The 18,716-nt window shown below is 40.4% G+C and overlaps 1 protein-coding gene and 1 pseudogene across 1 annotated transcript; both read left to right on the top strand.

Moving 5' to 3' along the window:
- The first annotated feature begins 1,030 nt into the window (after positions 1-1,030).
- On the top strand, positions 1,031-11,925 carry LOC117546091 (nuclear factor 7, ovary-like). The gene is made up of 3 exons (XM_034216179.1): positions 1,031-1,047; positions 9,397-9,504; positions 9,614-11,925. The coding sequence occupies exon 3, from the start codon at positions 9,910-9,912 to the stop codon at positions 11,338-11,340; it is 1,431 nt and encodes a 476-aa protein (XP_034072070.1). The 5' UTR covers positions 1,031-1,047; positions 9,397-9,504; positions 9,614-9,909; the 3' UTR covers positions 11,341-11,925.
- LOC117546090 overlaps positions 9,852-18,716 on the top strand; it is a 24,490-nt pseudogene continuing 15,625 nt past the window's right edge.

Genomic DNA, 18,716 nt, shown 5'->3' with positions numbered 1-18,716 from the left:
TTAGACAGACTGTTTTCACCATATTTTACTCTCATGACGTCTACAATCGGGCCCTCAGGAGGGTGTACAAGCCCCCTACTTTGCCTTGCTCCCATGACAAAATCACCATTTGTTTCACAGTACAAATCGTGCAAAAAACTAATCGTAAACCCACTTTCTACGACGGGATAACCCCTATGTGATGTTTGTTTCACAGTACAACTCACGTAAAAAACTAATCGTAAACCCACTATCTACGACGGGATAACCCCTATCTTCGAGCAGCCCCTTTCATAAACGTCATGGAGTTTTAATTACGTTTAACTTTAAACAATTTAGACATTGTACATCTCACCCAGTATTGGAAAGCCTTTCTAAGTCCGTTTGGTCTCGTGAAGTCAATCAGTTCCACCCCCGCCGCTGGTCCTCTCGTCCCGTACTGTTTTTGTCGCGGGGTAGAGGGAATCCGAGGATCCTGTAGCTACCAACCAGCGTCCGGAGGTGTTCCCAATCGAACTTGCAGAGACCCTGCTCGCAGCGCCAATTGTTATGGAAATCTAAAAACCCCAATACTGTAGAGTACAAGTCAGAAAACAAATAAATGGTGAATCCAACAGAGTTGTCTTTCTGGTGATGTTTATTCGAGGCCTCAAACAAACATCAGATACAATAAAATATAGACACAGGTCTCACAGAGTATAGGATAGTCTGCGCGAGTGTGCGCAGTTTAATATAATAGCAAAGCAATATAAAGGGAGAGTAAAAAGGTGGGGAGGAGAAGAAATCTTCACACGGTCACATTGTTATTAGACACCTGGCCTTGAGCTGTAGAAGTTCTCGTGTGACTTTGTGTGAGTCAACTCAGTAGCCAAAACAGCTCTGTGGCCTTGAAGTAGAGAAGATAGAGGAAAACAGCACAGTAACCAAATGAGAAGCATTTGGTTACTTTGAACATATCAGGATATAATACAATTTCCACTACAGGGTCGACACGTGACTTCAGGAGGCTGGGGATCTGCAGGGAGAGGCTTTTGAGGAGGACCTGAAGAGAGAATAATATCACCTTTTGTAAGAGCCATTTAATAAAGTGTCATGTTTGGGTTCAAGTCGTCACCATTTTTTGTTTTTTCGCTGTGTGCCATTAGTGTGTTGTTATCCTACCTAGGGCACAGGTATTTAAGGTGTGTGTTGTCTCCGGATTGGGTGTGACTGACCCCGGAAGGGCATATGGTTTTTGACCGTCTTAGCGCATGTACAGTTGCAAGAAAAAGGATGTGAACCCTTTGGAATTACCTGGATTTCTGCATAAGTTGGTCATAAAATGTGTTCTGATCTTCATCTCAGTCACAACAATAGACAAACACAGTCTGCTTAAACTAATACCACACAAACAATTATATGTTTTCATGTTTTTATTGAACACACCATGTAAACATTCACAGTGCAGGGTGGAAAAAGTATGTGAACCCCTCGGCTAAAGACTTCTTCAAGAGCTACTTGGAGTCAGGAGTCAGCCAACCTGGAGTCCAATCAATGAGACGAGATTGGAGGTGTTGGTTAAAGCTGCCCTGCCCTATAAAAAATACACACCAGTTTTGAATTTGCTATTCTTAAGAAGCATTGCCAGATGTGAACCATGCCTCGCACAAAAGAGCTCTCAGAAGACCTACCATTAAGAATTGTTGACTTGCATAAAGCTGGAAAGGGTTACAAAAGTATCTCTAAAAGCCTTGATGTTCATCAGTCCAGACACATTGTCTATAAATGGAGAAAGTTCAGCACTGTTGCTACTCTCCCTAGGAGTGGCCGTCCTGTAAAGATGAGTGCAAGAGCACAGCGCAGGATGCTCAATGAGGTGAAGAAGAATCCTAGAGAGCTAGAGACTTAAAGAAATCTCTGGCACATGCTAACATCTCTGTTGACGAATCTACCATACGTAAAACACTGAACAAGAATGGAGTTCATGGGAGGACACCACGGAGGACACCACGGAGGAAGCCACTGCTGTCCAGAAAAAACATTGCTGCACGTTTGAAGTTTGCAAAAGAGCACCTGGATGTTCCACAGCACTACTGGCAACATATTCTGTGGACAGATGAAACCAAAGTTGAGTTGTTTGGAAGGAACACACAACGCTATGTGTGGAGAATCCAAAGGGTTTCACATACTTTTTCTTGCAACTGTACAAGGAGATGTTAACATCTGATCATTCACATTTACTCAGAGGTGGAAGAAGTACTCAGATCTTGTTCTTGAGTAAAAGTAGAAGTACTCAGATCTTGTTCATAAGTAAAAGTAGAAGTACTCAGATCTTGTACTTGAGTAAAAGTAGAAGTACTCAGATCTTGTACTTGAGTAAAAGTAGAAGTACTCAGATTATGAACTTGAGTAACAGTAGAAGTACTCAGGTCTTGTACTTGTGTAAAAGTAGAAGTACTCAGATCTTGTACTTGAGTAAAAGTAGAAGTACCAGAGTGTAGGAATACTCTGTTACAGTAAAAGTCCTGCATTCAAAATGTTCCTCAAGTAAAAGTAGAAAAGTATTCTCATCAAAATATAGTGAAAGTAGCAACAGTAAAAGTAGTCGTTGTGCAGATTGGTCCATTTCAGAATAATATATATGATATGTTTTATAATGATTGATCATGAAAGTGTTCTCAAAGCTGGTGAAGGTGCAGCTAGTCTGAATGACTTTGTATACTGCAGGGTAGCTGGTAGATTTACTCCAGGTGGAACTAAAGTCTGATTTAACACTTGATTATATTTCACATCATTCATCCAGATCTGTGAAGTAACTAAAGGTATTAAATACATGTAGTGGAGGAAAAGTACACCATTTACCTCAGAACTGTAGTGGAGGAGAAGAACAAAGTAGCATAAAATGGAAATACTCAAGTAAAGTACAAGTACCTCAAAATTGTACTTAAGTACAGTACCTGAGTAAATGTACTTTGTACCTATGAATTTAATGATATAATGTGATCATTTAATTTTCATTATTTTCAAATTCACACTGTATATATTTTAATAGCTAGTGATACCTGGATACTATAACTAACTTATAAAACAATGAAACGAGTTTGTGTGCTTCAACCCTTTTAGTTTTTTGTATTTAGCTATACATCACTCTAACCTTATAACAGATAAAGTATGCAATATTCAATCATGATATTGGTTGAAAAAAACACATTTAGATTTTCCATGTTTTGAATAATATTTAAAAAATGTGTCTGTGAGAGCCAACCCCTTTGTATTTATTTACAAAATAACAACAAATCAGTCTGAATCAAACAACCAATCCAACCCGGTATCACGGCAAGACGTGAACATGTGACGATTTACCACGCTGGGAGACGTGAAGATGTCACGATTTCGTCCCTTCAAACGTGACAGTTACACGGTATTGTTAACATGGCCCAACCAAGCCCCCAGGAAGTGCGCCGGAGTCTGATGAGAATATTCGTGCTGGTCAAACGGCGGTACTACACTTCCTTTTGGTTGCTGGGCCCGGAAACACTTTTTCCCATTGACTTACATGGGGAAAGAGTGGTCTGTAACTCGTTGGATAATTTTTTTTAAACTAAATAAACTACCCAGTATGAACGTTTGTATAGCCCTTATTAAAAACATTCGTTCCTCAAGTTGTACAAATGTGCTAATAACGTTATTCTGAGGTATTTCACTCGGCATTATGAACGCGCATCTAACCCACGGGACCGCGCCGCCCGGCACGTTCATGTTACGTGTTCAGTACTACATGAGTTTCTCTTTATCCATGGATGCACAATAACAACGGACCATATCGCCTTACTGCCAGCCCACGGAGCTGTAATAATGGATATATTGCACATGTTTGCTGTAATTCATCATTTGTAAAATATTATACTACATGGGCTGTATGATGTAAATCTTGTACCGTAAATGTTGTATTAAATAAAGTTAATATTACCGACGTAGATTAACGTTCCTGTAGCTTCTTATTGCACTTGCAATTGTTTTAGTTACTTGTGGGCTACTTAACATGAATAATCACAGTTACTATCCTTTTACTCCATCACATTTCAAAAAGAAATAGGCTATTGTTATTTTAACTCCACCACAGTAATCCATCATCAGCTTTACTTTTTAGATAAAGTTTTAACTCACAATTGATCATAACAGGCTTCAACATATACATTTTTATATATTACCAAGTGGTTTCATGTACAACCCACACAAGTATCATGCTAAATGAAGCTCTGTTGCTTGGATATCACTAGATCCTGATGTCAGCGTAATATAAAAGTACATAACGATTGATGTGTAACTTAGCATAATTTACTAGCTAGCCGCTAGCTGCTAACTGCCGCCTCGTTAATATAAATCCAGTACCATGCTGTCATGAACGCGCGGTGCTGTTACGTGTACGCAAATTCACGTGCTTAATGTGAACGAGCCTTTTGGGCGGCGTGGTTAAAGTTGCGCATGCTCTATGAGTGCACATACGGGTACTTCTCAGGCATGCCGGGTAATCTGTGACGTTTCGCTCTCTCAAAAGTTGGGCCATTTTGTCATCATGCGCCATTGAGCAACTCTCATAGGAATGAATGAGGCCCCGCCTCCCACGCTGTATCCAGTTCTTATTATACATCCATGGGCCCAACGAGTGGAGAAATACCCGGAAATGCCGAGCAAATAGAGAGGCGAAGTCCCTCCCTTTCCGGTGGACCTCCAAGGGACCTTATTTCGGAAAAAATTAAGTATTGAAGTCAATGGCGAGAGAAACGTTATCTTTCCATCCCGTTTGAATTGTGCCACGAATTACACATATGATGTTTGTCAATTTAAAAGATAATTTTGCAAGTAAAAAAAAAATGTTTTGCCGTAAAACTGTGAAGTAAGACTTTTTTTGTGTGAAACCGCTCAATGAACTACATCTCTGGTCTCACACAAAACACACGTCACCAAGATGGCCGTCACTATTGTCTTGCCAAACAAGGGATTGACTACCCTCACTATCACCACAATGAAACACGTCCAGAAGAATGTCATGCAAAGCTGCCTGCCTGCCTTCAATTCTTCCTGAACGGCCTGATCTTTTTAATGTTCAATGTTAACCATTTGTGCAGATAGCATGAAGTAATAAAAGATCACCAATGCTAATGTTGCATTAGCATGTCTCCCTCGGGGGGCATCCGGGCTTAAAGGTGTATTATAGAATGATCACACCGGCGTGACAGTACTCTTCAAAGGGTTCACGAAATATGACTACGACTCTTGTTAGAAATTAAAATCAATGTTTTGATGGCATAATGTACCTTAAATGTACCTTCAGTTTAAATGCTGTTTTATACTGAAAAACCAGAAAATTATTGTGCACAACCAGTTAAGCTTTTATTCTGAAAATCCTTCATCTCCGGTTAGCATGTGGCTAGTTTACCATTTCTTATAGAGGTTAATTTAGTAGCGAAATGACACCGAAACCTACTGATTTTAACACTGCAACTATAGACGTATTATTATTGCTGAATATTAAATGAAGGTATAGTTTATTTGAATAAAGTTATTGTTTACAGTAGGGCCGGGACTCGATTAAAAAAATTAATCTAATTAATTAGAGGCTTTGTAATTAATTAATCGAAATTAATCGCATTTTTAATCGCATATACATATTTGACCTAAGAACAGTGAGAAGCAATTTTTTTTCACATGGATTTTAGTATACCATTAGGCGCATTCACACCGCAGTACTTTTCCCACAAAGGTTCATGAGAACTTAGTTCATGAGAACTCTTTGAACCTGGGGGAGGATTAGGCAAATGAAGCCGCTGACGTCACTTCTTCTTCTTCTGCTTTGGGTTTACTGGCAGGCCGCAAATCACTTCACGGCGTATACTGCCGCCCAAAGTCCCCGGCCGGAAGTCCCCGGAGTTGGGGACTGGCTTCAGTAGAAGCTGCTGGGAGTCCCAGCAGCCTTCCGAGTAAATCGCCAGAACGCCGACACCTCCTCATCTCCACCGCTCCCATGTTTTATTTTGTGTTGCCATAAGTTAGTCTCTCTGCGTTTCTGCGCTGGGCTAATGCTAATAATGCTAATGCGAGGATAATAAAATGGCGGCTTCACAAAACTTTTTGGGAGTTTTACGGGGCGTGGTTTGCAATCCGCCCAGCCAATCAGAAATATAGCTCTTTTCTCACAAGAGAGCCGTACGAAAGTCCCTGCTCTCTAGCAGCTCTCTGCTCTCTAGCAGGGACTTTCGTGGGGGTAAAAAGGTTCTCATGAACTAATTTTAGTACCGGCTCTTTTTGGTGTGAACGCGATAAAAGAGGCTAGCTTCCACGCTAGCTGCTATATGTTTTGCATTGAGGTGATACTTGAGGCTTGATGTGCTGCGGTGATATGCGAATTCCGTTTTGCATAATTTGCACACAACCGTGCTCTTATCGACGCTTCCATCCGTCCGTTTTTTAAAACAACATATCCCACTGTTGTTCACTGTGGTTTGTTGTTGTCTGAAGTCATGAACGTTAGTTGGTGCTCCAGTATAATCGGTACGCCTGAAACTCATCCAGTGAGAAACGTTCCGCGGTGCAAAAATAAGTGCGATTAAAATGCGTTAATTTTTTTAACGCGTTAATGTTTGTGTAATTAATTAATCTTAATTAACGCGTTAAAGTCCCGGCCCTAGTTTACAGACGTGGGTAAGATGTGACAACATCCGGAATGACCAGAAACCAAACCAGCCGTGAAGTATTTTCTGTATTTTTTAGAATATTAACTACAATGTTTAGAATGTGTTAAAGGAAAAGTGATGAAAGACAATATGAGGAGAAGAGGCGTGTTTAAGTATGTATTGAATGTACAATGCCTGAATCCTCTGTTTAAACGTAACAACGGACATTAAGATGTGGAGGGCCGGCCCGCAGGGAGGAGCCTACAGAAGCTATATAAGAGCAGCACCTGAGCGGTTCGGGCTCTTTTCTCTGCTAGCGGGGAGCCAGAGGCAGCTGCTTTTCTGCCAGAAAATATCCTGTTTGTGACTTTACCGCGCCTTTTTTATTAATTAAAGTACCAATTTGAAAACATCTCAGAGACTCCATTTAGTCTCCTTTTTAAGCTTCTCTTTCCTGGACGCGAGAATAACCATCACAGTTAACACTCTACTGTTTAACACTTTGGTTAACTTAATGTTACTTCATGTTAAGGCTGATCAAAATTACAAGGCTAAGCCGGCTGTAATGCTAACTAACGTGCTTGCTACTAGCTAGGTAGCTAACTTGATCCAGCCAGCCACTCCTGGTCCTTTCATCAGACGGGAAGCGAAAGAACGAGTAAGACCCATTGTTGGTATGATTACAGCCTGGTACAAAGCACACAGGCATATTGTTAAAGTGATCTTATATCTCTTATATTTAGTGGAGGAAAACAATTATGACATCACTTACGGGACTCTGGGATTTGTAGTCTTTCTAGTTGCGTATTTTTCATAGTCTTTACGACAAACTCTGACTTTTTTGACATGGAAATGATTTTAAAGATTGACAAACATCATATGTGTAATTCATTGCACAATTCAAACGGGATCGAAAGATAAGTTTTCTCTCCCCATTGACTTCAATAAATAATTTTTCCGAAATAAGGTCCCATGGGGCGGAAGTAGATGGGCGGGATTACACCTTTCTATGCTCTACCACGACGGTCGGTTGTTATTGTCAATATTAATATAATAATTATTTATTTTTTAATAGTTAGACTCGATTTTGCGGATTTTCTTGTTGCCCCAGCTGGTCAACACCTCTTTTATCAGAAACAAAGGCTACATTAATGTATTAAATCGATGTTAATCTATGTGTGTGGTTGTGGAATTAACGGACGTGACGTTGTGCGATTGCGTTGTCAGGCAACAGCTTGGGTTCATGTTAATTTACAAACTCTTCAACGAGAACCCTAGTTATATCTAAAAACATTGTAGAGGGCCTCACGAAAGACTTTAATGTAAATTTAAATTTAAATGTTAAGGAATGTGTGTATAACAAAATACATCCGTCATAAACAATACCGGAAACAGACGTAGACAAGATCCTCAGCTCGGTGATTGGATGTTTGAGTCGCAATGCATGCTGGGATATGGTGTTTATGCAATGTGAAATCCGAAAACATTTTTTAAAAATGTGTGCTTGCTTTTCTCTTTGAAAGTCATCACATAACGGCATTGTAATACACGGTTCGGCTGCATTAAATATTACATATCTGCCGTAGTTCTCTATAGAGCCCTGATGAGAAGACTTCTAGACAAACAGGAAGAACTGCCGTCAAAACTGAAAATGTGACGTGGATCATAAATATAACATAAATATAAACAACATCTTACATTTCTTTTCACACAATACGTCTCCTTGCAGTATCAACACAAATTCGGCTGACTTTTATATTTGATCCAATTGGTAGATAAGCTGTATTTACACCATAACGGTGCACAGCTGATAGAAAGGGACACCTAGTGGTTAAAGCACGTTATTGAATTTTATTACAGCAAAAACACGTGGGTTTGCTATCCTGGCTCCTAAATGGTGGAATGAGCTCCCCATTGACATCAGGACAGCAGATAGCTTACACACCTTCCGGCGCAGACTGAAAACTCATCTCTTTCGACTCCACTTTCGAGCGATAGAACTATTAACAAAGCAGCACAATCAAAAATTACTGTTACAACAAATGTCATGTGTGCAGAGTAAAAATGCCGACGTTTAAGCAAGAAATAGAACTTAAATATAAAAAATAAAAGTACTATCTAAAGTGTTTACATTCAAATCATCAATACACATTTATATTTTATACACTGATCATAAATATGACATATGCATCTCAAATGAATGAAAGCAGTCATATAAGATGCACTGTAGTAAAAAAAAAACAATACATAACAGGTAAATACCTCAATCCTTCAAATGTGTACTTAAGTGCAGTACTTCCTCCACTGTAACTACATCATGTGTCATGTTGGGTAGTATATGAAGACTGATGGTAAATAAACTCTTGTATATTTAAAGTGTATTTAATAAATAGTTTTACGGTTTTTAATGCAGAATTAAAGAGAAACTTTACAGCAGGTAAGAATCTTGTTTTTGTTGACCTTCAGTGAGAAAGTTGATGGATAAGCGGATAGATCATGTGACTTCATTATGATGACTGTCCTCTAAATCCACACAACTGTAGGCCGTGAAGGAAGGAGAAAGCACAAGGCCCATTTTAATTTACTAATCATGTTCTTAGAATTATTTCAGCTTAAATTGTTGAAAAAGCTCGACTCTTTATTGTAGTTTTTTAAAAAGGACATATTATTCTCATTTCACGTTCATATTTGGATTTTGTGCTTTTACTGTGACATGTTTAAATGCTCTAATGTTCAATAAGTGCTATATTTCTCTCACTGCCAGATTCTCCTTCCATTGGAATGAAGATATAACGAAGTGAGTTTTTGTTTGTGTCTCTGAGCTGCAACCACAGCTTCTGTTCGAGCTGCCTGCAGACATTCTGGGAACAAAGTAAGAACACAAACTGTCCACTTCAAACTTTTATATATGAGCATTTTCCTTTTCATCCTACGTTGTTGTTTTTTAAACGTGTTAAATTGTATGTGTTTTTCTTCAACAGATACCTGGACAAAGTCACCGTCCTGAACTGAATACCAAAGGACATTTCCCTCTGAAAGACATCCTGACTCCATCTGCTGGTGAATAAATGACATAGCAGCATTTCCTGATGTTGATCATTCACCCTGTGACGGAGGTGAGAGAAAACGAAAGTGGATTTAGACATTGTTGAACAGCGCTGAGACGCCATTACAGGGTGTGAGATTTCTGCTTGGAGACACGTTTGGAGTATATTTGGGGAGAAGTGGAGAGACTGTAAGTTGGTGAGTCCTGCTCTAGAAATAACTTTAATACCAAATGGCTGAGAAAACCGCTCTTGTTGAAAGTTATCTGAGCTGCCATGTTTGTTCAGAGACTTTCAGAGATCCTGTGTCTCTGGGCTGTAACCACAGCTTCTGTTCGAGCTGCCTGCAGACATTCTGGGAACAAAGTAAGAACAAAAACTGTCCCATTTGTAAAAGAAAGTCCTACAAAGATCTTATTGTGGTGAACTTTGGACTGAAGGAACTGTCTGACTCCTTTGCTGAGAGACAGAAAGCTGGATCATCTGAGACAGAGAAAGGAGAGAAGAAGGTGGAGGTGGTGTGTAGTAAACATCCAGAAGAGCCTAGATTGTTCTGTATGGATGAAGAGAGAGCTGTGTGTCCTGTCTGTGAGTTTTCTCTCCACCAGAGTCACAAGGTGGTTCCTGTAGAACAAGCAGTCAGTGAGCTGAAGGACCTGCTGACATCTGACTTAGAGTCTCTGCAGGACAAGAGGGACAAATACAAAGGAGTGGAGACAACATACAAGGAAGTGATTCAAGTGTCCGAGAAGCAGCTGCTGTCCACAGAGAGGCAGATCAGAGCAGAGTTCATCAAGCTCCATCAGTTCCTGAAAGAGGAAGAGGAGTCCAGACTGGCAGCTCTGAGGGAGGAAGAGGAGCAGAAAGGGAAGACTATCAGCAGAGAGATGAAGAGCATTCAGGAGCACATCTCCTCTCTGTCACACAGTATCTCTGCTGTTGAAGAAGAGCTGCAGAAACTCAACGTGCCCTTCCTCAGCAGTTATAAAGCCACTCAGAGCAGAGCCAGAGTCCAGAGCTCACTGTCAGACCCACAGCTGCTCTCAGGAGCGCTGACAGATGTGGCCAAACACCTGAGCAACCTGTCCTTCAGAGTCTGGGAGAAGATGAAGGACCAGGTCCACTTCAGTCCTGTCCTTCTGGACCCAAACACTGCAAGCAGCTGGCTCTCTCTGTCTGATGATCTGACCAGTGTGAGACGTGGAGACAAAGATCAGCAGCTTCCTGATAATCCAGAGAGATGCACTAAGTATGCTGATGTTCTGGGCTCTGAGGGCTTCAGCTCAGGGAAACACAGCTGGGAGGTGGAGGTGGGAGATCATCCTGACTGGATTATAGGTTTGACTAAAGAGTCAGCTGACAGGAAGGGAGAGATACCAGGTGCCTCTCCAAAAGATGGAATCTGGTGTTTATCACACAGCAGTGGAAGATACTCTAATGGTGCTGGTGAGACTGTCACAGTGGAGAAGAATCCCCAGAGGATCAGAGTCCAGCTGGACTATGACAGGGGGGAGGTGTGCTTCTACGACCCTGAACACATGACTCCCATCTGCACTCTCAGAGACACTTTCACTGAGAAACTCTTCCCATATTTCAGTATTGGAAAAGCTAGTGATGCTAAAACTGCTGATATGAAAATCTGTCAAAGTGAGATTCCTCTGTGATGCTCAGGAGTGTTGGTTCAGACTTTATTCTGACTTCACTCTCCGTCTACATCTCTTTGGAACATTCAAGAAAATAATCAACAGATGATGAAATATTAATCTTTGCATGACATTTTTACGCATTATAATCAAAGAGTCAGTCAAAGACAAACAAACAACTTGATTGTTTATTGAGTTTATTTTGCATCAAACTTTATTACAGTGTGTTTATAGTTTTCATTTGACTCATTTAATGATCGATGAATGTTCACATTTTTAATCCAAGAATCTTTAAATGGATGAATTTATTTTCTGTTATTCTTTGTAATGGATGAAATGAGAATGTTTGATTAAGTTTTGTGTGAATTCTTGAAGAAATGTAAGAAGTCTGTATATCGTGCTGAAACTTCATGACATCAACCAAACTAAGAATCAAAGCTGTCAGTTCTCCTTTGATCTAGTTTCGAGTCAAACATCACGTTATAGCAGTATACGTTATCAGTTTAACTTCTAACTTCTCTTTCACTCGACCTCTCCTACTCCCAACTCTATGTCAGTAGAAGAGCTGGTCTGTTGCCTGTGTTATTAAAGTGACCGTTTACCGAACCCTTTGTGTACATTGCTAAGCTAATTTGACCTGTCTCGAGGACACGCTTTGTTTAGGAGTGAGAAACCCTCTTTTTGTTTGAACCTGTTCTTTTTGTTTACTGATAAGAGTAGGTGAGAAGCCTGTACTTTATTCCTTTTGGTTAGGCAAGTTTTAGAAAAATGTTATTGCTGCGCCTAGGTTCCCCTAGACCTGGGCCTAACATACATTTCTAATGAACCTAAAGGTAATTATAGCTGTACAAGTAAGTGTAGTATTTGTAGATATCTTGTGTTTAAATAAGCAGCAGTTTAATTCAGAAATGTGTCGATGAGGTTGTTTCTTCACGTACATCTGTCAAATAGCCATGTGACAAATTACAGAGAATATAAATGATGACAATTGTACAAAAATATAAATAAATAATCGTAATGATCTAATCTCTTATTTAATTAATTGCATCCCTTCAAACATCTGTTTTAACCTTTACATTCATAGATGCCAAACTCATGAAATCTGTTTGCTTGTGTGAAGTCATGTGACGGATGAACCTGCTGTAAACAAAGAAGCTCCCCTGATGAAGGACACTCAGCAGAAAACATGTGAGGGGTAAAGCATGGCATACTGGAGCTGTGCAACGTGTCTGATTTGATGGAGTTGTTTTGATTCTCTCTTAGAAACTGTCATGAGTCACATTCACATTATACAACTCCACTGCAGCATTATAACAAATACAAAGTAGCTTCAACACTAAAAATAGTAATGCATTACAATCATTTCCTGCAAAATACGTCTTTAACCCTCGTGTTGTGTTCGACAGCTGTTACCGTTCATGGTGGTCGCGGGTCCATTTTGACCCATGATTTATTTCAGTCCAAAACACACACAAAAAATGACTATCATCCAATATTGCTTTAACTACATCATAACTAACTTATTATGCATTCATAACCGTACAATCCTGATGTAATTTAATGTTATGGCCCCAAAACACATTACACCACATATTGCACACGTGCATGTGTGTTCAGGTTCAAGTGTTAGTGTACATATTCTTTGAGAAAGGTGGAGTTCCCGTGGGGGGAGGGGGGCAGAGGGAGGGGAGACCAGGTGCATGTTGCAAACAATTATTGTTACAGTTGATGAAGGGGGGGGGAGGGGTGTCTGAAGTCAAAGATGAATCTTGATTGGGCCAAATTTTACCCAGAGTCTCCAAAAACAATTCTGCTGGGTCTCCCCAGACCCCAACACCAAATTATACACTTTTTTTTTTAAGAGACCTTCAGACTTGGCTAAAATTGTCAAAATCAGTTTTGTAGTGTTTATATATCTGCTGTGGAGGATATCATGAAGCTTTGTTCCGGTAAAAAAAACTAGAGCGTAGTTATTATATAATTCTAGCTTGAAACGGGTCACGGGAGACCCGAACACAACATAAGGGTTAATCACTTTGATAATTTGTCGGCATTTACTTCAAACCCAAATGATCCAGTTGTTGATCAGCTGTGTTATTTAAGGTGTAATAAAACAGCCTCATTGAAGAGGACATACTGAGGGGTTATACACATAGATGACGGACTGTCTGAATGATTTGCTCTGTAGGAGAGTCTTCACTCAAGATGTACTACTTTCACTATAACATGTATTCATTGTGTAACCTCCAGTCTTCAAGGAGAACATGTACAAATGTGCAAAATGTGCTCCACATCATAATATGTGATTGCATGGTCACGTCTCACTTCCCGTAAACACCACAAGATGAAGACAAAGTCAAGATGTGTTTAACTGCTGGATCATTTTGAACACTGAACATGTCATTTCTTTCACTTATTCACATGAATATTATTGTTTCATGCACAGGTTGATCAATAGCTATCTTTATTTTAATACATATCCTTCATAGAAACACCATCCTGTTTGACAGACATACTGTATGTCCAGGGAACCTAAGAAATGAATCTCTGCTGTGGCTATCGTTGTGGCTTCATCAGGCACAAAGTGGTCAAATCCTCTCCAACACATTCTTCAGATTGCATTATATCTTAGACACGAGTCTTTCAGCTCTTCACAGTCCAACTGTTGTTTTGAGCTGCTATCATGAAACCTGGTTGTACAACTTATTAACAGAGCACTTTATAAATACTTTTTGCAACAATCTTTTCATGTTCTGTGATCTCATTCCTTCCTTTGTTAACCGGAGTTAGAGAACAACTCAGCTGCTACAAACCTACTTACAGGGCAATATAAGTATCTGTATGAGTGCAGTTTGTCTTTCCTCATGACAAACACTTTACACCACAAACATTTACTGTTAAAATACAAATCAGTGTCAGCTCCTGCACGTTCTCTTGAAGCACCGCCTCCACGAAGTAATCTCTGTTTAATGAGCCAATTAGGCTTTCCCCTCTCATCCTGAACAGGTCACCCTCCGGTCAAACGTCCGAGGAAGGCCGAAGATGGGAACTCCCTCTTGAAGTGTGCTGGTGACCTTCTGATGTGACCACTCAAGCTCTGCTATCTCCTCAGTGTAAAATAATTGTTGATCTAATTCCTTTATTCATCACTATAAACATAAAAGTATATTCAAACATTAGAGTCTATACATGTTCTGATCATAATCTCTTGATGTTAGGACACATGTAAGTACGCCTTGTTTACATATCTCTCCCTGTGTCAGATTTTTCTCTCCAAAACATAGTCACGTGACGTAGACGTGAAGAAGTGTGGGCCCACAGCTGAGAGGAGATACAGAAAGACTGGCCCAGTGTCCTCTGCCATGGCGGGGAGATAGAAAGTCTTCAGGTTCAAATCAGAGACAGTGATCATACGGCTGTCTTGCCTCTTTAGATTAAGAAGTGTATTGCTTGCCCTGTCTACATCTGTCTGCGTTTGACACTGTTGACCACAACATATTACTAGACCGACTAGAAAACTGGGTGGGACTTTCGGAAACAGTTCTAAATTGGTTTGAATCCTACTTAAAGGACAGATAATACTTTGTTTCTATAGGTAAATACACATCTGAGTTGACAAATATGACATGTGGGGTTCCTCAAGGCTCCATCTTGGGGCCTCTTCTCTTTAACATCTACATGCTACCACTGGCTCAGATAATGAAAAACAACTAAATAAGTTACCATAGCTATGCCGATGACACGCAAATGTACGTAACAATTTCACCAGGAGACTATGCTCCAATTCAAACACTGAGTAAGTGCATTGAACAAATCAATGACTGGATGTGTCAGAACTTTCTCCAATTAAACAAAGATAAAACTGAGGTAATGGTTTTTGGAGCCAAGTCAGAACGTATAAAAGTTAGCGCTGAGCTTCAGTCTGCAATGTTCAAAACAACAGATAAAGCCAGAAATCTAGGTGAAGTCATGGACTCTGACCTGAGTTTCAACAGTCACATTAAAACAGTTACTAAATCAGCCTACTATCACCTAAAGAACATATCTAGGATTAAAAGACTAATGTCACAGCAGGATTTGGAAAAACTTGTCCATGCTTTTATCTTCAGTAGACTGGACTACTGTAATGGTGTCTTCACAGGTCTCACTAATAAATATATTAGAAAGCTGCAGCTGATTCAGAACGCCGCTACTCGAGTCCTCACTAACAGGGCTGGCCTGGCCCGTAGCACTGGCGTTATAGATGTTCGCCTAGGGCACCAGATCTGTGGGGGCTCTGCGCTGGTAGAAAAACATTTTTGACCATTGGCGCTCATCCTAATTTTCGGCCTTGATGTAACAATATTCATAATTAAGTAAATGTAACACCCTTTTCATCCCGGTTACACTTTTCATTTGCCCTGTACGATGGGCGCTGTAAGTGATGAAAATGGGGGATGTTGGCTTATCTGGTGCCCCTAGCTCACAGCCAAAGTGCGAGTGAGCGTGGGAGAAAGGGAGGGTGCACCGGTACCAGCGCTGTTGTTATTAGAATCTGGTGCTAGCTGCTCTAACGGATATAAGAAGAAGATGTTTCTACAATAATGTGGAGGGAGAGTCCTCTCCAGTCAGACTGAGAGGCTGATAACTACAGCTCAGTGAGGTAAAGGACTCTCAGTGTTTAGATAGTTCACTTTAGTCTAAGTTGTCTCAGTGGGTCTCAAACGTTTTGATCACAATTTATGTAAAGAAATATTTCCAAGGCACTCCTTTATAATTATTGGGATAAAAAGGTTTGAAATCATTTCAATGTATACTATAGGACAGTAAACCAAAAATATCGTTTTAAACTGGAGAGATAAAAAAATATACACGAATAAATAAATGTTAATAGGTCAAATAAGATATGAAAGAACAACAAAATAAAATAAGTTACATTTATTTGTTATTGGCTATGGTAGGTTATTGGTTATGTTCACCTACTTATTTGATTATTAAAATGTAAACCGATCTTTTTCATATGGGTGTTTAGAGTTGTACCCCCTAGATCAGTGTTTCTCAAACTTTTTCATTCCAAGGACCACTTAACCAATAAAAAAACACTCGCGGACCACCTAACTCCACAAATATCAAAAAACACATCGTTTTTCTAGAACAGATTACAAATCGCCTGAAAATGGTACAAACAAGTGGCAACATGTGTGATGAAGGTGTTGCGCTGGGCTATATCATGTAATCGAAAGTGAAACTTAACCTCGCTCCATTGCGGAGATATTCCCGCAAGAGTGCGGAAAACTTAAATGTATTTATTTATTTCAAATGTGAAATGTTACCAATATACTCGCGGACCACTAGGGGGCGCTCACGGACCACCAGTGGTCCGCGGACCACACTTTGAGAAGCACTGCCCTAGATCTAGTAGTAATTCTGCTCAAAGTGCACCAGATTGAAGCATTTTACTTTAAAATGTTCAAAAAATTCTTCCCGGGGGATTATACCCCCGGACCCCTCTAGGATGTGACGTCCACCCCCCATTCCATTGTGTGTTCCTTGGATACTCTATTGATCTTTATATGTTATATTGTACGATTCTCTGGCTTTGGCACCAGCTCAAATTACATTTACATTTGGAAAGAGAGAGGCAGTGTTTCGGCATTGATGATGGAATATAACGTAAATGTTTATCCCCTCTTCTCCTTGTGAAAGATCCAACAATTGTCATGATTCTTGTGTTATGTCACGTTTTAGTTTTGTATGTCTTGTTATGGGTGTGTTTCTGTTCTCTCTGTCATGTTTTCCTCCTTGTGTATTGTCTGGTCCCTCTCCCTGGGTTTTTCCTCCCTGTCGTTAGTTTCCCTGGTGTGTCTAATTGTTTGATTGTGTTCACCTGTGGCCCTTGTGTTTCTCCTTCCCTGCCCGGCTGTTTCTCGTCTGGTGATTACCCCTCCCTGTATTTAGTCTGGTCTCTTCCTGTGTTCAGCGTTGGTGCTTCTTTTGTTTGTGACCTAGTTCACCGTAAAGTGTTTTGTTTGTTTCCATGTGATATGTTCGATAAGAGCCCTTGAAATTTGAAGTATTATCAGTATTATCTGCGTTTGGGTCCTACCTGCTTCACTCCGCGTATCAGAAAGCACCAACCAAGAAATGGACCCAGCGGATTTTCAGGAGTTTGAGATGGATCTGTTCGATCTAGACTCTTCTCTACAATGTTATCATGCTGAGTGGAAAGGAACTTCTTCTAGAAAGGACAAAGAGGCTATTCTCGAGAAGGCACGAATGGAGGTGGCCGAAATGCCTTGGTTGAGGAGTTCGTTGCCGGAGTGGTTACAGCTTTTCACAAGTTGTCCTGAGGATTGGTCCGACGCTTCTAACCCTTTCCTCGGATCCGACTACGGTCCTGTTGGAGGTCCACGGAGTCTCCAAAGAGCCTCTAGGAGACGCAGGGCCAGGATTCCAGCCCGTGCTCCAACAGCCATGATTCCGGTGTGGGATTCCCGGCCTGCTAGCCCCAGGCATGCTAGCTCCCTGGCTCCCAATAGACCTATCGCTAAGCCACGCCCCCTTTGAAAACTCGGACAAACAAAGCCGACCGTGAATGACTGTTGACAATGGCCGCGGGGGGAGTTCAAGTTAAAATAACATTAAAATAGAAGCAATAGCTAATAAAAGCAACAGCAGATGAAAGTTAACAGTTAAAAGCAAGAGTAAAAAGGTAGCCATGTATTTCTTTATATAAAATATCTAATCTTGTTGCCTATCGTGTGTAGTGGTGACTGTTGTGTAACCATTGAAATGATAATATGATGTTGAATGTTATCAGTGGTGGTCACTACATTAAATCTATAACTATAACTGTCCTTGTTGGTCATCATTTTCACTGTTATGCACCTGGCTGACTGTAACGTTACCTTTTTTTGGGGTGAGGGTCTGTGTATTTTCGGAGCAGCACACACGAGAGCCCGGATGGGATCTGGATATTCCAGAGTTGGCTTCCCATCTCTGAAGTGCTTTGAGGTGAAAAGACAGTTCGCAAAAGTTAGCTAAAAACACCAGCTAACTAGCGAGGACGAAAAGTCAGACAGCAAACGTTGATGTTGATAGCCAGCTAACTAGCTACAGTGTTAACAAGTTGGCAGCTAACGTTAGCTAGCTGGGCTGGATATACGCTAGCTAGTTGGCAGTCAAAGTCAATCGTTAGCAAACTAATAGTTTGGTCTACGTTTCTAATACATGCCGTCAAATACTATGTCTTTATGAATTGACCTTACCTTTGAGCAAACACAAGTGTCCTTGGTAATTGTCTTCACATTCAGTTGTGTATGTGGTCGACGACACAGCATAATCCACCGCTTGCATTTGTCGAGTTTTCTTTTGGGCTTCGGAAAAGGTACGAAATATACTCCTCCATCCAGTCTTTC

The sequence above is a fragment of the Gymnodraco acuticeps genome, unplaced genomic scaffold, assembly GCF_902827175.1.
Source record: "Gymnodraco acuticeps unplaced genomic scaffold, fGymAcu1.1, whole genome shotgun sequence".
NCBI lineage: Eukaryota > Metazoa > Chordata > Actinopteri > Perciformes > Bathydraconidae > Gymnodraco > Gymnodraco acuticeps.
Note: the sequence above shows the minus strand (reverse complement) of the source record. Positions and strands in the feature narration are given on the sequence as shown.